Consider the following 22,487-nt stretch of genomic DNA (forward strand, 5'->3'; position numbering starts at 1 on the left):
AAGACACTCAATCAGCTCTCCATCACATTGATCTCCAACTACAACCCAATCTGTACACTTTGCTCCTCTAAGCAAACCTACTCACTGTACCTCCATTTTGTCTGTCTCAAAACTGACCCCTTGTTCATATCGTCCCTGTGACCTGGAACTCTGTCCCACATGGGACTCACAGCCTACGTCCAAGGGAGTAGGATTTAATCCCCATTTTACAGATGAGGAAGATGAGGCACGGAGGAGTGAAGTGACTTGCCCATGATGACCCAGCTGGTGGAGTTGGGATTAGAATCCAGGTTCTCTGATTCCCAGGCTTGCACTCACTCCACTAGGCCACACTGCTTAATCCACCTAGAACCAGAAATCACCCCTTTCTTCTTAGCAATGCTCCACCCTGATTAGCCAGTGGCTCTGGCCTGATTAGCCAGTGGCTTTCTCCTGATTAGCCAGTGGCTTTCTCCTGGTTAGCCAGAGACTCCACCCTGAATAGCCAGCAGCTCTGACCTGGTTAGCCATTGACTCTGACCTGGTTAGCGGCGGTCTTTCTCGACCTCCGAGTCTGCCAGCTGAGCTCAGTTTCAGGGCCCATATGGATCCAAGCAAACCAAATTCTTACCCTGGAGTTTCCTCCCGAAGTCTGGCTAGCAGACTTGGTTGGTCAGCCCAGTTCTGGGGGCTGTGGGTTAAGTAGGTCTGAGAATCTGGGGTGCTTTCAGCCCCTGGGGTCTCCTCAGGGGCACCTCACCAGTCTAGTGCTGTCATCTCCACCCCGCTTCTCTCCCAGGTGTTCCTAAATCTTTGATTAACCCTTTTATCCCAACACTGTCCTTCAAAGATGAGAAATCCTCCTCCTCCACAAAGCCCTCCCAGGTGGATGTCAACTGACTTGGTTCCCCCCAAGAACTACCTTCCACCTCGGTGATGATGGGAGATGGATTCTGGAGCTGGAGGAGCTCGAGACAGTGGGTTTGAAGGTCAACGCAGCTCTTGACTTCTCTTGGGGGCTGGGTTGCTGGGTAAGACCTCTCCTTCCCCCGCCCTTGACCCGCTTCTGGCCCAGGGAGTTCTTGGCAGAGAAGGTGGCTCTGGGAGAGGTTGAATAGAAGAATCAAGAAGGGGCTTGGGGGGCTGCCGCCGGGGGCAGAGGATTTATTTTAGCAGCAAAGCAGCGGGCTGCTCCATCCCGGAAGCAGCGGCAGAACCAAGGGAAAGAGGTCTTTGGTCAAGCAAGGAGAAGGGATGAAAAGGGAATCAGGGAGGGCTGCCGGGTTAGGGTGTCCCAGCGGTGGTGTGGGGCTATGGGGCTGTCCATGCTGGGGCCCTCTCCCTCTTCTAGGTGTCTCTCATAAGGACTCCTTGTCACCGGTGCTGTTGTCCTGGTGCACGAGCACTTGGGCGGAGGAGGTGGGTGCTGTCTCCCCGTCCTCCTGGGCACCCCGGTCCCCGGTCTCTCCATCCTTCCCGGAGGCCCAGGCTTCCTCACCCTCCCCGTCCTCCCCTTCCTCTGCGTCTTCTGAGGCCTCCCCGGCCTCCTCGGGGATCTGGGGCCCCATGGTCTGGAAGCTGTTGCGGACCCGCTGGATGTAGCGGCTGAGGATGCTGGAGCCGTCGGGGGCCTTGGGCGCACTCCCCACCGCCACGCTGCGCCGCACGGCCGCCACCTCCGCTTGCAGCCGCGAAACTGTCTTGGTCAGCTCTGTCAGCCGGTTTCCAACATCTGCCCGGGGCCGGGGATGGGGGGCACTCTCAGAGGGGGTGCCACCTCTGGAGTCCCACCCCCAGGTACCAGCCCTCCCCCTGGCATAGATGGGCATCAGCCTGTCCCCCGGGGACTGTACTTCCCCAGCCTATTGGGCCTGGGATTGGCTGGGGGGAAGGGAAACCAAGGGAAAGGAGACTGGGATTAGAGTCTGGGATCCAGGGAGGGAGGGCTCTCACCTTTCCTTCGCCCCTCCTCAAACTCGCGCTGTGCCGTCTCCACGTACCGCTGTACCAGGGCCTTGATGACCTGTAGCCGGTAGGACCCCTGCTGCTCCCCGGGCCCCAGAACCCCACCTCCAAAGGACTGGTTCGTCTGAATAATAACAACAATGATAATTATGGTATTTGTTAAATGCTTACTATGTGCCGAGCACTGTTCTAAGTGCTGGGGTAGATACAAGGTAACAGGGGGCTCACGGTTTTAATCCCCATTTCACAGATGAGGTAACTGAGGCCCAGAGAAGTTAAGCAGCTTGCCCAAGGTCACACAGCAGACAGTGGAGGAGCCGGGAATAGAACCCAAGTCCTCTGACTCCCAAGCCTGTGCTCTTTTCACCAAGCCACGCTGCTGAAAGTGGGAAAGGGGAGGACACTGGTGAGGTAGCCTGCCCCTCCCCTCGCCAGGTCCTCCCGTCCCTCCTGATCAGTCCTCTTGGCCCCTGGCATCCCCCTGTGCTGTCTGAATGATGCCTATCTCTCTTCTCTTGACATCCTCGCTGCCAACAGACTCCCTGACCCTGAGTCAGGAAGAAGAGGGGCACAGAATCAATCGATCAATCATATTTTTTGGGCGCTTACTATGTGCAGAGCACTGTACTAAGTGCTTGGGAGAATATGAGACAACAGAATTAGCAGACATGTTTCATGCCCACAATGAGCTTACGTTGTATTAGTTTCAATATGAAATGAAAAAGACCCAGGCCAGGCCATACAGGCCCCTGCCAAGGCACAGGTAACAGATAATAATAATGATTATTATTATTATTATTATGGTATTTGTTAAATACTTACTATGTGCCAAGCACTGTTCTAAGCACTGTTCTAAGACAGATGTGCAAGGACTGGACCATTATTAGACAGACTGTTGCTGGACAGATAGCCACTGGGGAGGTGGATGAGAGTTGGACAAACATTGGATCGACATTTTCCCAATGGCCAGAGGGCCACGTGACAGACACTAAGCAGACACAGGACAGATCCTGGGCAGACAAGGGACAGACCCCAAGCAGATACTGGACAGACACCTTGTAGACACCAGACAGTCCCTGGACACCTATTGGACAGGCAGCAGGCAGATCTCAAACAGATCCTGGTCAGATACTGGACAGACACCGGACAGACACCCAGCAGACACCAGACGGACCCTGGACACATAACGGACAGATCTTGGGCATTTACCATTTATCTATTTATTTTATTTTGTTAGTATGTTTGGTTTTGTTCTCTGTCTCCCCCTTTTAGACTGTGAGCCCACTGTTGGGTAGGCACTGTCTCTATATGTTGCCAATTTGTACTTCCCAAGCACTTAGTACAGTGCTCTGCACATAGTAAGCACTCAATAAATACGATTGATGATGATGATGATTTACCAGACAGACTCCTGGCAGATACTGGACAGATAACGATACTGGGCAGATGCCAGACAGACACTACGCAGATACTGGGAAAGACACCAGACAGATATCAGACAAATACTGGGCGGACTCCGGGCAGATACCAAGAAGATAGTGGACAGACCCAGGCGGATACTAGACAAACCCAGGGCAGACTTTGGACAGTCAATAAGCAGACTGTGGACAGACACCGGAGAGACACCAGGCAGACACCAAGTAGACACCAGACAGACTCCAAGCAAATATCGGATAGACCCCAGAAAGACCCCGGACATGGGAAGCAACTTCGCCTAGTGGATAGAGAATGGGCTTGGGAGTCAGAAGGACCTGGGTTCTAATCCCAGCTCTGCCATTTATCTGCGGTGTGACCTTGGGCAAGTCACTTCATTTCCCTGTGTCCCGGTTCCCTCATCTGTAAAATGGGGATTGAAACTGCGAGTCCCACATGGGACAGGGACTGTGTCCAACCTGATCAGCTTGCATGTACCCTAGCACTTAGAACAGGGCTTGGGGCATAGTAAGTGCTTAACAAATGCCATTATTGTCATTCTTAGAGAAGCAGCGTGGCTCAGTGGAAAGAGCACAGGCTTTTGAGTCAGAGGTCATGGGTTCAAATTCTGCCTCCGCCAATTGTCAGCTGTGTGACTTTGAGCAAGTCACTTAACTTCTCTGTGCCTCAGTTAACTCATCTGTAAAATGGGGATTAAGACTGTGAGCCCACCGTGGGACAACCTGATCACCTTGTAACCTCCCCAGCACTTAGAACAGTGCTTTGCACATAGTAAGCGCTTAATAAATGCCATTATTATCATTATTCTTATTATCACTATTATTACCCTGAGCAGATACGTGACAGTCACCGGACAGACCCAAGGCGGACACCAGGCAGACCCTGGACAGAGCCAGGGCAAACACCAAGCAGAAACTGGATGGACACCAAGTAGACACAGGGCAGACACCAGTCAGATTCCCGAAAGACACGGGGAAGACACCAGACAGACACTGGGCAGATACCATACAGATGCTGGACGGACACCGGGCAGACACCAAGCTAACACCAAGCAGACACTGGACGGACACCGGGCAGGCAATGGGCAGACACTGGGGAGACACTGCCAGACACCCGCCAGATGCCAGACTGACAGGGGTCAGCTTGTGGGGCCCTTACGAAGCTGGGGATGGGTGGGTATTCAGGCTTCTTGTTGAAAGTGCAGCAGCAGATGAAGCGGAGAATCCTCCTGGGAAGGGCGACGGGTAGAAGGGACATGGCGGGGCATTGACTAGCCCTTGCTACCTCATCCTGCTCTGCTCAGGGTACCCAGCTCCCTCCCCCTACCCCTGGCCCTGGCCTCTGCTTCCCCTCCCCGCCCCCACCGGGGCCTGGCCTCCACTTCCTCCTCTAACCCCTGGCCCTGGCCTCTGCTCCTTCTCCCCACCATCACCAGGGCCTGGCATCTACTTCAATCAATTGTATTTATTGAGTGCTTACTGTGTGCAGAACACTGTACTAAGCGCTTGGAAAGTACAAGTTGGCAACATATAGGGACAGTGCCTACCCAACAGTGGGTTCACAGTCTAAAAGACTTCCTCCACCAAGGCCTGGTCCCAGCCTCTGCACCCTTCCCACTCCCCTTGGTCCTGGACTCTGCTCTCCCTCACCACCCCCCAATCCAAGGGCATGGCCTCTGCTCCCTTCCCCAGCCCTAGCCTCATCTTCCACCCCCCGACCATCCCCCATTCATTCACTGAGCGCTTACTGTGTGCAGAGCACTGTCAGGCATTGGCTTCTACTCTCTCCACCTCCACCCCTGGTCTTTTCCCCTCCTCTGACCCATTCTTTGAACCGACGACAAGGCTGAGCTCCTCCTCAAACTCTCCATTCCCTCTCTCTTCCCATCCCCTGTGCCTGCCATCCTCCCAGTGTCAGGGCTGGAGGCAGGGGCTAGAAGAAGTGGCGGGGGGCGGGCAGTTGCAGGGAGAGGGACCCAGGGCTAGGAAAGGAGCTGCTGCAGGGGTGAGGAGGGGCCTACCTGAGCAGGTAGAAGCAAGACTTGGGCGTGGGCAGGATGTTGAAGGGCACGGGCAGCGTCAGCCCCTCCCGGAAGAAGGAGAGGTAAAGCTTGGAGCGGGCAAACTTCCATTCGACGTCTGCGTCATCCTGCAGGGGAGAGGACGGCCACAGGGTCGGCTTCCTTAGAACAGGTGCAGTAGGGGCCGGGGGGTGGTAGGGTGGGCTCACTGAGGATGGACTGCACCCCCCAAGGGAGGGGGCCATGGGAAGGGCTAAGGGAGGGAACGGGGGGCCTGGGGCCTCAACACTTCCAGCTTGGCCGGTTCCCCTTCCCCGCCCCCACCCTCCCCGGCACCCCCTGCCCCAGATTGAGGTGGGACCTCGATCTTCTGGAAGGAGTTGGTGATCATGGCGATGAGCATGTTGAGCAGCACGATGACCATGATGATGGTGTAGATACCGTAGAGGGCCCGGCCCACGAACTCGGGCAGCAAGAACTGGGGCATGTCCACCACGCTGTGCTCCTCCATGCCAAACATCGTCCAGAACAGGAACTGGAACGTCTCGTTGAAGCTGCCGCCAACACCAAGTGCGAGGGGGTGGGGGTGGGCATGGGCCCTGAACTCACACCTCTCCCTCTCCCGGGAGACCACCTTGTTTCTGTCAGTCTGGGTTTTCCTGTCTGTCCTCCTGCCTGCTTTCTCTCGGTCTGTCCTTATTGCCACTTGGGTATGTCTGTCTGTCTGCCTGTCTGTCTGTCTGCTCTGGTCTGCACAGGCCTCCCTCTGTGAAGTATTTGCCTGGGTATTCCTGTCTGTCTCTGCCCTCGTGTTCATCTCAGTAAGTGTGACTACCTCAATGTGGCTTAGTGGAAGGAGCCCGGGCTTCCAATCCCGGCTCCACCACTTGTCAGCTGTGTGACTTTGGGCAAGCCATTTCGCTTCTCTGTGCCTCAGTTACCTCATCTGTAAAATAGGGATTAAGACTGTGAGCCCCACGTGGGACAACCTGCTTACCTTATACTTACCCCAGCGCTTAGAACGGTGCTTGTCACATAGTAAGCCCTTCACAAATACCATAATTTTTCAGCGTTTAGAACAGTGCTTTGCACAAAGTAAGCACTTAGCAAATGCCATTATTATTATTACCTGTGACTGTGTGTACGTCCATGTCTCTACCTGTGACTGTTTATCTCTGTGGGGGACTTTGTCTACCTGAATGTGTATGTGCGTGTATATTGTGTGTGTGAGCCCGTTGTTGGGTAGGGACTATCACTATATGTTGCTGATTTATACTTCCCAAGTGCTTAGTACAGTGCTCTGTACACAGTAAGCACTCAATAAATACGATTGAACGAAAGAATGAATGAATGTGAGGGATCATCTTTAACTATGTCTGCATGTCTGTGCTGTAACAGTCTCTGAGGAAGACTGTCTCTAAGTACAGTGTCTGACACATAGTAAGTGCTTAACAAATACCATCATCATCAACTGAATCTGTGTGTGTGTGTGTGTGTTTGTATTGTCTGTGTGAGTGTGGTCATCTCTAGGTGTATCTGTGTGCCTCTGCTGTGACAATCTCTGAGGGAGACTTGTGTCTGAATCTGTGCATGGATAATAATAATGATGGCATTTATCAAGCGCTTACTGTGTGCAAAGCACTGTTCTAAGTGTTGAGGAGGTTACAAAGTGATCAGGTTGTCCCCCGGGGGCTCACCGTCTTCATCCCCATTTTACAGATGAGGTAACTGAGGCTCAGAGAAATGAAGTGATGTGCCCCAAATCCCACAGCTGACTAGTGGTGGAGCCGGGATTTGAACCCATGACCTCTGACTCCTCTCTTTCCACTGAGCCATGCCACGATGTGTTTGTGTGTGTGGATTGTGTGTATGAGTGTGGCCAGCTCTAGGTGTGTCTGTGTGTTTCTGCTGTAACTGTTTATCTCCTCTAGACTGTGAGCTCATTGTGGGCAGAGTACAGTTCCAGTACAGAGTCCAAAGCTCTTAGTGCGGTGCTTTGTGCACAATTAATCACTCAATAAATGCAATTGAATGAATGAATGAGGGAGACTGTGTCTCTACCTGAATCTGTGTTTGTGTGTGCATGTGCATGAATTGTGTGTGGGGGGGTGTCCATTTCTAGGTTTGTTTGTGTGTCTCTGTTGTAACTGTTTATCTCTGAGGGAGACTTGCCATCTATCTGAATCTCTGTGTGTTGTGTAAGTGTGTGAGTGTGTGTGTGTGTGGGGGGGTGAGCCCGTTGTTGGGTAGGGATCGTCTCCATATGTTGCCAACTTGTACTTTCCAAGCGCTTAGTACAGTGCTCTGCACACAGTAAGCGCTCAATAAATACAATTGAATGAATGAATTAGAGAAGCAGCGTGGCTCAGTGGAAAGAGGCCGGGCTTTGGAGTCAGAGGTCATGGGTTCAAATCCCAGCTCTGCCAATTGTCAGCTGTGTGACTTTGGGCAAGTCACTTCACTTCTCTGTGCCTCAGTTACCTCACCTGTAAAATGGGGATGAAGACCGTGAGCCCCCCGTGGGACAACCTGATCACCTTGTAACCTCCCCAGCACTTAGAACAGTGCTTTGCACAGAGTAAGCGCTTAATAAATGCCATCATTATTATTATTATTGTTAATGAATGAATGAATGAGAAGAGAAAGAGAGAGGTAATCTCTTTGTTGTCTATGTGGGGGTCTGTCCCCGCCTCCTCTGTGCCTTGGTTTGGTCTGTGGCTGTTGGAATGGCATTTCAGACTGTGAGCCCACTGTCGGGTAGGGACTGTCTCTATTTGTTACCAATTTGTACTTCCCAAGCGCTTAGTACAGTGCTCTGCACATAGTAAGCGCTCAATAAATACGATTGATGATGATGATGATGATTTCAAGGGGCAGTAGGTCCTTCACTCTGATCCCCCCGCTGCCCCACCTCCATCCTGGCCCCACCACTCCCTATCCCACCCCGCCTCAGCCCGGCCCGGCCCTGCCCCACTCATCCTCCGCACTTGCCGAGCCGCTCAGTCTCCTGGTAGGGCACGTAGATGTTGTTGAGGCCACACAGGAAGGCTGTCAGGATGATCATGAGGATGAACATGAACCTGGGGGGAGAGGGGAGGAGGGGACGGGGCAGAGTCAGGGTTGTGTCGCCTCGGGGACCTGGTTTAGGGAGACTGGTGCCAGTGAAGTTTGGGTACTGCCGGATTCCATTAAGGTCCTTCGTCCTCACCCCTATCTTCAGCTCCTTCTGCCCTCCCAGCCTGCCCATCCCTTGCCCATCCCCTGCCCATCCCCTGCCCCCCTGTTCCAATATAATAATGATCAGAACTGTGCTATTTTTACCTGCTTACTGTGTGTTCAGCACTGAACTAAACACGGGGGCAAGACAATAATAATAATAATGGCATTTACTAAGCGCTTACTATGTGCAGAGCACTGTTCTAAGCGCTGGGGAATTTTTTACAAGGTGATCAGGTTGTCCCACGTGGGGCTCACGGTCTTCATCCCCATTTTACAGACGAGGGAACTGAGGCCCAGAGAAGTGAAGTGACTTGCCCAAAGTCACACAGCTGACAAGTGGCGGAGCCGGGATTTGAACCCATAGACCTCTGACTCCAAAGCCCGGGCTTTTTCCACTGAGCCACGCTGCTTCTCTAATCAGGTTGGAATGAGCCCCTGGCTCACCTCGGGGCTCACAGGCTAAGCAGGATTGAGGGAGAACTGGTGTTTAATACCCATTTTACAGAAGATGAAACTGAGGCCTAGAGAAGCTAAGTGACTTGCCCAAGATCCTACACCAGGCCAGTGTCAGAGGTGGGATTAGAATCCAGGTGTCCCGGCTCCCAGGCCTGAACTCTCAGCAGCGTGGAAAGAGCGTGGACTTGGGAGTCTAATCCCGCCTCCGCCACTTATCAGCTGTGTGACTTTGGGGAAGTCATTTCACTTCTCTGTGCCTCAGTTACCTCATCTGTAAAATGGGGATGAAGACTGTGAGCCCCCCGTGGGACAACCTGATCACCTTGTATTCCCCCCCCCCCAGTGCTTAGAGTAGTGCTTGGCACATAGCAAGCGCTTAACAAATACCAAAATTATTCAAAATATTATTATTATTAGGCCACATCGCCAACTCCCCACCAGCCCCCGCCCAGAGTCAGCTCCAGGGACTCAGCCGCGGCTCAGCAGGGGTCCGCGGGGGCGACAGCACCCACCGCATCATGTCGTCAATCATCTTGCCGATGGAGATCTGCAGGGTCCCCAGGGATTCGTGTGCGGGCAGGATGTAGGCGAGGCGGGTGAAGCTGAGCATGCTGGTCACCGCGAACAGCACCTCTGCCACGAACTGCGGGTCCTCCATGTGCCACTCTTTGCGCTCTAGGGGTGCATCCCGAACCGGGTGAGCCTGGGGAGACTGGCGGTGATGCTTGGGGGGCGGGGACAGGGTGGGGGGCAGGATTTGGGTGGGGGGCAAGGCCCGGTGAGTCCGGGCAATGTCAGCCTGGGGAGCCGGGGATGCGACAGGGTCGGATTGGGGGAATGGAAGCAGGGTGTGAAGGCATCTTGGGACACAGGGAACGAAGGAGGCCTGGGCAGCGGGATCAGTGACCAGGGTCAGTGACCCAGACCGGCGTCTGGCCAAGGCCGGGGCCGGGACTCACTGGAGGCCGTGTAGTAGTGGCAGGCGTTGCCGTCGGGCTCGGCCTGGCAGTGCAGATGGGCACAGAGGGCGAGCAGCACACGCAGGGCGAAGGAGGCCAGGTACATGGACAGGATGACCACGTCCAGGAGGTTCCACCAGTCCAGCAGGTAGCTGTGCAGGCCTTCGATCCACACTTCCTTGCACTCGAACCAGAAGAAGCCTGCGTGGAAGAGGTGGCCGGGGAGAGGCAGATCCTGAAGACAGGGGATGGGGGGAGGGACACACACCCCTTCCCTCTCCCGCCCTCCGGTGAGCCCGGGGAACGAGTATCCGTCCGTCTGTCCCCAGGGCAGCAGGGGCATCTCCGGTCTCGGCCGTGGGAAGTCTCCGGGCCCGGGGAAGGGAATGGTGGTAGGGGTCGCCGGGGGTTCCCACGGGGGGGTCGGGCCCCTGTACCGGCCACCCAGATCATGTGCAGGGAGTTGTCCCAGATGCTCTGATTGCGCCCCACAAAGGTGCTGTGCTGCTGTTCCATCACCAGAGACTCGACCAGCAGGAAGATGAGGAACCACAGGTAGGAGGCCGAGTGCAGCAGAAACTTGAGCACGGGGATCTTCAGCAGGCGGCCCAGCTGTGGGGGACGGGCGGAGGTCCGGGGGGGCTCCCACCTCCCTCCCCAGCTCTCCCCTGACCCGCCCTCCAGGCTGACTCTCTCCTGACCCTGCCTGGTTTTCTCCCAGCTCCCACACCGTGGCTTAGTGGAAAGAGCCCGGGCTTGGGAGTCAGAGGTCATGGGTTCTCATCCCCGCTCCACCACTTGTCAGCTGTGTGACTTTGGACAAGTCACTTAGCTTCTCTGGGCCTCAGTTACCTCATCTGTCAAATGGGGATTAAGACTGTGAGCCCCACGTGGGACAACCTGCTGACTTTGTATCTACTCCAGCGCTTAGAACAGTGCTTGGAACATAATAAGTGCTTAACAAATATTATTATTATGATTATAGAGCCTAGACCCCCCCTCCCTTCCCCAGGAGTGCCCTTTATCATCATTATTATTATTATTATTATATTTAAGAGATTATTATGTGCCAAGCACGGTTCTAAACACTGGGGAAGATACAAGTCAATCCGGTTGGACACAATCCCTGTTCCTCGTGGGGCTCACAGTCTAAGACGGAGGGCATAGGATCTAATCCCCATTTTACAGTTGAGGAAACTGAGTCCTAAGGAAAAGAAGTGACTTGCCCAAAGCCACATAGCAGACAAGTGGCAGGGCTGAGATTAGAAGCCAGGTCCTCTGAGTCCCAGGCCCATGCCCTTTCCATTAGGAGGTCACGCTGCTTCTCTATTCCCTCTTCTCTCCAAACCAGGTCTCTCCCGTCCTCCTTCCCTCCTGAAAGCCCACCTCTGGCAGGAAGCCTTCCTGGATTGACCCCTTCCTACACCCCCACCCAACACCAGCAGTACTCTGGGAAACTTTGTGTGTATGTAAGTAGTCAGGTGCTCTGCCTGTCCCTCGCCCTTCCAGGCCTGGTGGGCTGAGGGTGGGGAGGTGGGGTGCTCGCCGATGTTTGGGGGTGGGTGGGCGGAGCAGGCACCTACCCGGGACCTGGGGGCCAGCCAGTATGCGAGGCAGAGGAAGGGCATGGTGAGAAAGATGACGAAGGAGATAAAGAGCTTCCAGACGGTGGTGCTGCCCCTCCAGCCGGCCAGGTTCCCGCACCAGATGGACGACAGGACCTGCTGGCAGATGGGGTGCGCCACAAACTGGGCAGAGATGGGGAGCTCCCGTGAGCCGGGGCCGGGCCGGGGGGCTGCTTCGGACTCCTCGCCCCTTCACCCGGCTCCGAGGATGCAGAGGACAGACGGCCCTGGGGTCCCCTGGTCTGTGGGCATCATCATCATCATCAGAGAAGCAGTGTGGCTCAGTGGAAAGAGCGCGGGCTTGAGGTCATGGGTTCTAATCCCGGCTCTGCCACTTGTCTGCTGTGTGACTTCGGGCAAGTCACTTCACTTCTCTGGGCCTCAATTCCCTCATCTGGAAAATGGGGATGAAGACTGTGAGACCCACAGGGGACAACCGGATTACCTTGTATCCCCCCAGTGCTTAGAACAGTGCTTGGCACGTAATAAGCACTTAACAAATGCCATTATTATTATTATTATCATCATCAACAATGGTATTGATTGAGTGCTTACTATGTGCAGAGCACTGTACTGAGCACTTGGGAGAGTACACTACAACAGAGTTGGCACGATCCCTGCCCACAATGAGCTCATGCTCCAGAGGGGGAATACTGAGCTGGAGGCCCCACGGGAGCCCAGCAGGCAGGCAGCAGTGACCACGACTGTCACCTCCTCTCCAAACCGACTCCTCCGTCTTAAAGATGGGAAACTGCATCATCGGAGGGAGTAAGGGGCTGCTGGTTGGTCTATCTCCCAAGCCGTGGAGGTGGGGGTCCAGGAGGGCAACCAGAAAACGGTGCCCCTGGTCAGAGACAGAGAGCTGTGCCTGACGGGCTGTAGGATTAAACCTCACACCTTCCTCCCCAGTCCTTTCTTGACCCCTTCTCTCCTTCTCCAGCCCAGCCCGCACCCTCCGCTCCTCTGCCACTAATCTCCTCACCGTACCTCGTTCTCGCCTGTCCCGCCATCGACCCCCGGCCCACGTCATCCCCCGGGTCTGGAATGCCCTCCCTCCAACCATCCGCCAAGCTAGCTCTCTTCCTCCCTTCAAGGCCCTACTGAGAGCTCACCTCCTCCAGGAGGCCTTCCCAGACTGAGCCCCTTCCTTCCTCTCCCCCTCGTCCCCCTCTCCATCCCCCCATCTTACCTCCTTCCTTTCCCCACAGCACCTGTATATATGTATATATGTTTATACATATTTATTACTCTATTTATTTATTTTACTTGTACATATCTATTCTATTTATTTTATTTTGTTAGCATGTTTGGTTTTGTTCTCTGTCTCCCCCTTTTAGACTGTGAGCCCACTGTTGGGTAGGGACTGTCTGTATATGTTGCAAACTTGTACTTCCCAAGCGCTTAGTACAGTGCTCTGCACACAGTAAGCGCTCAATAAATACGATTGATGATGATGATGATGATGACCCTGGATGGGGAGAGGAGTGACAGGGCTGAGTGGGGCCTGGGCAAGAAGTGGACAGAGCCTGGGCAGGGGTGGGCTGGGAGTAGATGGGAGTGGGCAGGGGGCCAGGCGGGGGCTGGGAAGGGGCAGGTCCTGACCCGTTTCTGGTTGTAGTTGACAGCGAGGCGAAGGCGGGCCAGGTTGGGGATGCCCTCCTCGAAGGCCTGGCCCAGCACCTCGGCCTCAGCCTGGCTGTCCTCGCCCAGGTCGTTGAGCACGGCGGTCACCTCGCTCTGGTTGCGACACATGCCCAGCAGCTCGAAGCCGAAGTCCTGGCTCAGCAGCTCCAAGGCGATGTACTCGGGCTGCGGTCCGCAGAGACAGGTGGGCCCCAGGCCGCAGACTGGACCCTCCAACCCCTCCACCCGCTGGGGGGGTGGCCTTTTCCCTCTCCTCCAGGTCGTGCCTCCTGGAGCCTTCTGACAATCACTGAAGCAACAGTGCTACTCCAGTGAGAAGCAGCGTGGCTCAGTGGAAAGAGCCCGGGCTTTGGAGTCAGAGGTCACGGGTTCAAATCCCACCTCCGCCATTTGTCAGCTGTGTGACTTCGGGCAAGTCACTTAACTTCTCTGTGCCTCAGTTACCTCTTCTGTAAAATGGGGATTAAGACAGTGAGCCCCACGTGGGACAACCTGATGTTACCTTGTATCTTCCCCAGCGCTTAGAACAGTGCTTGACACACAGTAAGTTCTTAACAAACACCATTGTTCCCCTTCTAGACTGTGAGCCCGTGGTTGGGTAGGGACCGTCTCTATATGTTGCCGATTTGTACTTCCCAAGCCCTTAGTACAGTGCTCTGCACACAGTAAGCGCTCAATAAATACGATCGAATGAATGCTCCTTAAGCAGTTACTACATGCCCAGCACTGTACTACTACTAATAATTGTGATATTTGTTAAGCACACTCTGCCAGGCACTATACTAAGCGCTGGGGGAAATACATGCAAATCGTGTTGGACATAGTCCCTGTCCCACATGGGGCTCACAGTCTTAATCCCCGTTTTACAGATGAGGTAACTGAGGCACAGAGAAGTGAAATGACTTGCCCAAGGTCACAGAGAAGAGAGGAGGCAGAACTGGGATTAGAAGGCAGTTCCTTTTGATTTCCAGGCCCTTGCTCTACCCACTGGGGGGTCCAGGCCCACGTTGCCCCGGGCCCCGGGGTGCCACCGTGCCAACAGCAGGCTCAACTCTGTAGATCCCGGGCTCCCGCTCAACCCTGGCACAGCCCTGCCACGAGTCCTCCATCCCCCACCCAGCTCCCGGGCCCGCGATCCTCCCGGCCCCCCCCCCCCACCTAGCCCCCTCCACGCCTGGCCCTTCTTCCGTCACCTGGTCGCCCAGTCCCCCCTCCCCGGCGCGCCCTCCCACCTTGAACTCGGGCTCCTTGCGGGCCAGGTGGCGTAGCTCGCGGCTGAGCTGGAAGGCAGCCAGCATGGCATCCTCGCTGGCCAGGGAGAGGTGGGCGCGGCTGGCGATGCCCCTGTAGGTGTTGATGCGAGACAGGGAGAACTTGAGCAGGTCGTAGCGGCGCCCGTTGCTGCACTCCAGGCAGGCGCAGGAGACCGGGTGGGGGCTGGCGATGGCGTGGCCCTGGGCCATGAGCAGGGCGGCGATCTCGTACAGGTCCTTCTGGCAGGCCAGGGTCAGCGGGGTGACGCCCGGCGCGAAGCGGGAGCCGTCGATGGACGTGTCGAAGAACGCCAGGGAGAAGGACTTGGTGTCCACCTTGCGGCCCTTCTCCCGCTCCAGCCGTTCCAGCAGGCGCCGGACCACGGCCGGCTGGTTGGTGTCCACGGCCACGAGCAGGGCCTCGTGGATCTGGCGGAAGTCGAACTTGACCTGGCGCAGCAGGACGTCCATGATCTCCTCCTGGCCGGTGCGGATGGCCAGGTTCAGGGCGTCGCGCCAGGCGCGGTCCTCCGCCTCGTCCAGCTGCCGGGGGGGGCCCGCCGGCCTCCTCCGCCTCCAGCAGGTGCTGCACCAAGCTCAGCCGGCCCTCCTGGATGGCGCCCAGCAGGGCCGGGGGGAACTTGAACTTCTTGTTCACGATCTCCTGCCAGTTGGTCGGCTGGGCCTGGAGACAGTTGGGGGTCTGGGTTGGCTAGTGCTTCGACCCCTCCTCCTCTCTTGCCCTAGGGTCCCATCCCCTGCCCCTCAACCTCATGGGTCCAGCCCCTGCCCCTCTCCTTCTGCCGTGCCCTGACCTCTGGCCCCCGACCCCGTAAGCCCCACTCCGCCTCTCTTCCTGCCGTGCCCCTGCCCCCTGCCCAAATAGTACAAAGAGCCAGAATCCATGAGTGAATTGGAAACATCGGTCAACTTCATGTTGGTTTCACCCGTCGTGATCCCATCGTCATGCCATCGTCCCTCTTCTCAGCCCCGTGCCAGACGGACCCCCGAGCTGGGGCTGTCAGCCCTGGCTTAGATCCCGGCTCCATCCTTCAGAAACCTCACACCCCTGGACAGGTATAGATGACCATTGCCCCCCACCCCTTCCAGGTCGCTCTAGGGCAAAGAAGGGAAACTGAGGCAGGGACCCACGTGACCAGACTCCCTGTTGGAGGCTCTCCCCCGTCCCCGGCCCGCCTTCTCTGTCTTGTTATTCTTTCCCAGCAGCTGCTCCCCTGTCCCCCTCCCCTGGCACAGCCCTGCTCTCTCCTAATCACTCCCCAGGGAGCATTCTGGTACAGGGTGGGCAGGCCTGGGCATGCTTTTGGTGGACCCGCCAACGCCACTAGCCACCACTGACAGCCCCCCAGCCCTGCCCAGCCCCTCTGGCCCCCATTCTGCTCTGCTCTGACCCAGCTCCCTCTATTTTCCTCATCCCTAGTCCCCAGCTGAGCCACTGACCAGGGTTTTCCAAGTAGTCTCTGTCCACTGACTGTCTGAGTCATTCTGGGAAGCATGGGGCTTATGGTGGGGGGGCTCTGCTAGGGGCTGAGGGCGTGATTCATTCATTCATTCATTCATCCATTCAATCGTATTTATTGAGCACTCACGGTGTGCAGAGCACTGTACTAAGCTCTTGGGAAGTACAAGTCGGCAACATATAGAGACGGTCCCTACCCAACAACGGGCTTACAGTCTAGAAGAGGGAGACAGAAGACAAAACAAAACATGTGTAAAGGTGTCAAGTCATCAGAATAAATGACAGAGAAGGGAGAGAGAGCTGGGGAAAAGTCAGAAGGCCTCTTGGAGAAGATGTGAACTTGATAAGGCTTTGAAGTTGGGGAGAGTGGAAGTCTGGCATCTGCGGAGGGAGAGGGAATTCCAGACTAGGGGGATGATGTGGGAAAGGGGACGGTGGCAAGATAGGTGAGATCGGGGCACAGTGAGTAAGCTGGCAGTAGAGGAGTGAAGTGTGCAGGCTGGACATTAGTGAGGTAAGGTAGGAAGGGAGAGCTTACTGAGTGTTTTGAAACCAATGTTAAGGAGTTCCTGTTTGATGTGGAGGTAGACGGGCAACCATTGGAGGCTCGTGAGGAGTGGGGAGACCTGGACTGAACATTTTTTTAGAAACGTGATCGGTGTAGTAGAGTGAAGTATGGACTAGACTGGGGAGAGAAAGAAGGCAGGGAGGTTAGCGAGGAGGCAAATACAGAAGTCAAGGCGAGATAGGTTAAGTGCATAGATCAGTGTAGTAGCACTTTGGATGGAGAGGAAAGGGGAATTTAAGCAATATTGTGAAGGTAGAACTGACAGGATCCGGTGACAGATAGGATATGTCCAACCTGATTTGCTTGGGTCCACTCCAGCGCTTAGTTCAGTGCCTGGCACACAGTAAGTGCTTCAGAAATATAGCTGTGGAGGGATCCAAGCAGGAACTTGGGGTGAGGGTCCCACGGGGCCAGGGTCATCAGAAGGAGGGTGTTGGGGGGGCTTTGGTGGGGGACTGGACGCCCGACCCCCACAGCAGGCTCTTACCGAGTTTGAGTCCATGGCCAAGCTGGATGAGGCCCCTAGCTCACCGACGTTGCTGGGGCCTCCGCTCCCTGTGCCGTCTCCTGCCCGAGTGCGCCCAGCCCCTTCGTTCGATCCTCCCAGCAGCACTCCGCCCCTGGGGTGCCACCCCATTGGGCCTCCCCACTACCTCCACATCCAGAGGGCCGGCTCGTTCCCCTGGGCCGAGGGGTGGGCGCCACCCGGGGAACGCCCCCCGGGTGGATAATGGAGGGCAAGAAGCCAGGAGAGCAGGCCTGCCCCAAGCCCATCCCTCTGATGCTCACACACCGCCATCTCCCAGGGGATTCTGGACTCAGCTGCTGAGCAGGTGTGTGGCTCCCTGGCCTACCTGGGCCCAGCTCCTCCTCTCTGCCCCCTGGGAAGAACCAGCCCAGAGGCCTCACCATCCCACTTTCCGGTTGGGATTGTGCGAGAGGGACACATGGAGGGTGAGGGGGTTGTGAGGGTCTGGAGCACCTCTCCAGATCCCCAGGACTGGAGAAAACAGAGTCCCAGCGTAAGCTCGTTGTGGGCAGGAAATGTGTCTGTTTATTGCTGTATTGTACTCTTCCAAGCGCTTAGTATAGTGCTCTGCATGAGGCAAGCATTCGATAAACACAAGCGAATGAATAAATGAATGAATGAATGCTGCCGCCACCACCGACCCCTTCTTCTCCTCAGCTCGCCTCCTGCTCACATAGGCCTGTGGAGCCCCCAGCGTAACAATTCTCCCCATTTTATAGGCTAAGGGACTGAGGCTAGGAGAAAGTCAGTGTTTAGTCAGCCGGGCAGGGCTCTGCCTGTGGAGAAGGGGTGCAGACGGGACTCTAGGCTTCTGTCCCGGGCTCGGGTAGCCCCCTCTCCAAGCCAAACAAGGACCGAGGGCTGGTTGCCCCTGCCCGCACTTGTCCCCATCCACCCTGTGCCCAGGGCCCTGCCCAGGCATCAGGCTTCGAGCTTGCATCCATCACTTGCAAACTCTCCATCTGTCGCCTAGCCGGGCCAGCCCAGAAGGTCTCCTTTCCTGATGCGACCCTGCTTTCCCTCCGCAATTTCGACTCCCAAATGAGCTCAGAGGGAAGAGCTTTTTACAGCCTTTCAGAAGCCTGGCTAGGATCAGAGGGTGTTGGATCTGACAGTGTGTTACGATAGCAGACAGTTTGTTCATCTAGGGCCTGAAGTCAAAAGTCCTAGGTGGCAGCGTCCCCGGCTCCAGCCTCTGGACTGTTGAAGTTTCTCCCTGGAGACGGGAATCAGCTCCCTGCTTTGCTGGGTTGGAGAACGGCAATTTAGCCAGTAACAGCTGCTGTGCCCTCTTTCTGGGCACCCTCCCCGCCCCCCGTGTCCCCTGCTCCCCGTCAAGGTCAACGTGACCCGTACCTAGTCTGTGGTGGCCCGTGGTTCACTCTCACCCGCTTCAAAGCCTTATTGAAGGCCCATCTCCTCCAAGAGGCCTTCCCTGACTAATCCCTCCTCTTCTCCCACTCCCATCTTCATTGCCCTGACTTGCTCCCTTTATTCATTTCCCCACCCAGCCCCACAGCACTTATGTATATATCTGTCATTTATTTATTTACCTATATTAATATCTGCCTCTCTCCCTCTCGTATGCTCATTGTGGCCAGGAAATGTGTCTGTTATATTGTTATAGTGTTCTCACCCAAGTTCTTAGACCAGTGTTAACACAGTGCTAACACAGTAAGTACTCATTACATACGATTGACTGACTGACTGACTGGTGAATTTCAGGTGGGCCGGACTTGGGATCTGCCCTCGCCTGGCTCCACTCGTAGTCCAGAGACTGTGCAGAGCTGCCCCTGGGGTGACAGTGCTCTGCACACAGTAAGCGCTTAATAAATACGATTGATGATAACAGGGGGCAGCCACATCGGGTCTCCAGCAGTGTTTGGTGCCGCACCCCCTGACTGTGCTGGCCAACTGTGGCGGGGGTCTCTCCAGCCCTACGCTTCTGCGGCCAGGGGTCCGGCCACCAGCTCCCTGACCGGCTGTTGCTGGCCGTCATTCCCCTGCTCCCGGAAATCATGAATGGTCAGCCCGCCCCACCCACTCCAGTCAGCTCTTGTGGCTCGGGGGTCCAGAGATGCAGCAAAAGACAACCCACCCGCCCACCGAGGCCCATGCAGGGCCCTTGGGAGGGCTTGCATCACAGGGGAGATTGGTCCCATATTTGACGCTGGGAGATGTGCATTCATTCAATCAGTCAGTCATATTTATTGAGCCCTTACTGTGTGCAAAGCACTGTACTAAGCGCTTGGGAGAGTGCACTGTAACAACAAGCGGCACATTTCCTGCTCACAACGAGCTCACAGCCTGGAGGATGAGCTCAACGTCTAGAGGGTGGGCGGTGTGTTGCAGCTGCTGCACGGAGGCGAATATGGGCGGGTGGTAATAATATAATATAGAGAATAATATAGAGGAGCAGCATGGCTCAGTGGAAAGAGCACGGGCTTTGGAGTCAGGGGTCATGGGTTCGAATCCCAGCTCTGCCAATTGTCAGCTGTGTGACTTTGGGCAAGTCACTTAACTTCTCTGTGCCTCAGTTCCCTCATCTGTAAAATGGGGATTAAGACTGTGGGCCCCCCGTGGGACAACCTGATCTCCTTGTAACCTCCCCAGCACTTAGAACAGTGCTTTGCACATAGTAAGCGCTTAATAAATGTCATTATTATTATTATTATTATTATAACTGTGGTATTTGTTAAGCACTTACTCTGTTCCAGCCCCTGTGCACAAGCAAATCAAGTTGGACTGACTCCCCGTTCCTCTTGAGTCTCACAGTCTTAACCCCCATTTTACAGATGAGGGAACTGAGGCACAGGGTCACACAGCAGACAAGTGGCGGAGCCAGAATTAGAACCCAGGTCCTTCTGACTCCCAGGCCTGTGATCTTTCCACTAGGCCATGTTGCTTCTCCGCTGTTGCTCCATTCATTCATTCAATCGTATTTATTGAGCGCTTACTGTGTGCAGAGCACTGTACTAAGCGCTTGGGAAGTACAAGTTGGCAACATATAGAGACGGTCCCTACCCAACAGTGGGCTCACAGTCTAGAAGGGGGAGACAGAGAACAAAACCAAACATATTAACAAAATAAAATAAATAGAATAAATATGTACAAATAAAATAAATAGAGTAATAAATACGTACAAACATATATACATATATACAGGTGCTGTGGGGAGGGGAAGGAGGTAAGGCGGGGGGATGGGGAGGGAGAGGAGGGGAAGAGGAAGGAGGGGGCTCAGTCCAAGGAGGCAGGCACAGGCAGGTGGTGTGCTGCATGTTCATTCATTTATTCAATCGTATTTATTGAGCGCATACTGTGTGCGCTTGCATGTGCTGACTAGCTTCTAGACTGTGAGCCCACTGTTGGGTAGGGACCGTTTCTATATGTTGCCAACTTGGACCTCCCAAGCGCTTATTACAGTGCTCTGCACACAGTAAGCGCTCAATAAATACGATTGAATGAATGAATGCTGAGAGGGGTGGTCTGAGGTAAAGACGCTCTTAATCCGCTCCATGTGGGGCTGCTCCGGACACAGCCTGGGAGCTCCAGGGTTGCAACCATCAGTCAGTCAATCCTATTTATTGAGCGCTTAGTACAGTGCTCTGCACACAGTAAGCACTCAATAAATACGATTGAATGAATGAATGCTGAGAGGGGTGGTCTGAGGTAAAGACACTCCTAATCCACTCCATATGGGGCTGCTCCGGGCACAGCCTGGGAGCTCCAGGGTTGCAAACATCAGTCAGTCAATCCTATTTATTGAGCGCTTACTGTGTGCAGAGCACTGGACTAAGCGCTTGGGAGAGTACAATATAACAATATAACAGACACATTCCCTGCCCACAATGAGCTTGCAGTCTTGGCACAGCTCGCCTTCCCTTGGAGAACTGTCCAGGATAAAAGGAGGCCTTTCGGACTCTTCAACTTCAAATAGCTCCATTCATTCAATCATATTTATTGAGTGCTTACTTTGTGCAGAGCACTGCAACTAGTGAACCTCCAAAAGTTATCTCTGAAATATGCTGCCACCACCCCACCACTCGATAGATTTAGACCCTAGAGAGTCACAGGAGGCTTCTGGGGGAAGGGGAGGTTTGCTCCAGACCTGCTCCTGGGGAGGGCAGGTAGAAGACTGGGTAAAGAATTTAACTTCCTCCTTATAGCAATAGCATGGTTCCCCTCCAAAATAATGGACTCACACACACACAGACTTCACAGACACTCTTCTCTATAGAAAAAAGGTATCAAAATATTTATTATGCCGAAAAAAGCGTCTGTCAGAATCTCAAGTCTGGATACCAGTAGTCTGGATATAACAGTAATGAGGTGAGCCCACAGTAAGCTGCCTTATCAGTGACTCTTTATGATCCCACGAATAACAAGGGAAAGACTTTGCGGAGGTCATGATGGGCTGTACTTGAGAGCAGGTGATTGCAGTCCTGAGTGGGAGAAGCATGGAGGGAGGCAGGGCTTTCCCTCCCTGTTCTACCCGGGCCTGGGCCAATAAATGACTGCAATTTAAAGCCCCAGCTGTGATGCCTCAGCCGGATAAATGGCTGCTTTGAATGGTGAGGGGCACATTTGGAGGCACGCAGAGGGCAGACAGAGAAGCAGCATGCTGAGACACAGAGAGAAGTAAGGAGTTGGGTAGCAACACTTGATGGGCAGAACGGGCTCCTTTGACCACAGACTGGTATTGGACCCTTGGAGTGGAGTGAGTGAGTGTGTGTAAGTGTCACTCCCTTGCATGTTTGTAAAACCAAGTAAAAAGCTTTTTACAGTAATCCCGGTGTCCAGAAGTGTGGTTTGAACTCTACTGCACATCACTGAGGCTCCCCCGGTCCAGGAAAGTCCTGGTTGGTATGAACTGGCGGGGTGGTGACAAGTAAATCAATCGAACAGTAGTATTTAGTGAGCATTTGCTATATAGAGCATTGTGCAAGGGAGATGGGAAAACAAAATCCCAGCTTAACTGCAGTCTGACCTTAGTCTGGTACTGGGCCATAATTTAATCCAAGTACCTTGAAGTAGTAACACCCACTTAGCTCTTTTCCTTGTAGAAGCCCAATTCATGAACTTCTTTTGTTCTAGTGTAATCTTCCAAGCCCTCAGTACTGTGCTCTGCACACAGTACGCGCTCAATAAATACTACTGGTCGATTGCTCTTGAGTGGCCCAATTTTTCCTGCTGTCTCATGCAGTCTGGCAGAACCCTAAAGTGCTATGGGGGCTGGGGGAGCAGGACTTAAGAGTTGTCATGTTCTCCCCAGGTTCCCCCTTCCCCCCAGTTAATAGGGTCAGAAGGACTGCTGCAGGCAGAATGGCAAGAGGGAAAGAGTTCATTTCTGCCTCTG

General features: G+C 54.6%; 1 protein-coding gene across 1 annotated transcript in view; it reads right to left on the minus strand.

Moving 5' to 3' along the window:
* Positions 1–1,337: 1,337 nt before the first annotated feature.
* LOC119943844 (short transient receptor potential channel 2) overlaps positions 1,338–22,487 on the minus strand; it is a 36,016-nt gene continuing 14,866 nt past the window's right edge. Inside the window, 18 exon segments of the mRNA XM_038765025.1 lie at positions 1,338–1,711; positions 1,933–2,068; positions 4,537–4,606; positions 5,399–5,526; positions 5,760–5,952; positions 8,386–8,478; positions 9,586–9,748; positions 10,033–10,233; positions 10,470–10,644; positions 11,616–11,780; positions 13,260–13,466; positions 14,534–15,119; positions 15,121–15,239; positions 17,134–17,284; positions 17,512–17,602; positions 18,488–18,492; positions 19,073–19,134; positions 20,979–21,021. Of these exon segments, the coding sequence (XP_038620953.1) occupies positions 1,338–1,711; positions 1,933–2,068; positions 4,537–4,606; positions 5,399–5,526; positions 5,760–5,952; positions 8,386–8,478; positions 9,586–9,748; positions 10,033–10,233; positions 10,470–10,644; positions 11,616–11,780; positions 13,260–13,466; positions 14,534–15,119; positions 15,121–15,239; positions 17,134–17,284; positions 17,512–17,602; positions 18,488–18,492; positions 19,073–19,134; positions 20,979–21,021 (2,962 nt within the window).

This window comes from Tachyglossus aculeatus, chromosome 2 (genome assembly GCF_015852505.1).
Source record: "Tachyglossus aculeatus isolate mTacAcu1 chromosome 2, mTacAcu1.pri, whole genome shotgun sequence".
NCBI classification, from domain to species: Eukaryota; Metazoa; Chordata; class Mammalia; order Monotremata; family Tachyglossidae; genus Tachyglossus; species Tachyglossus aculeatus.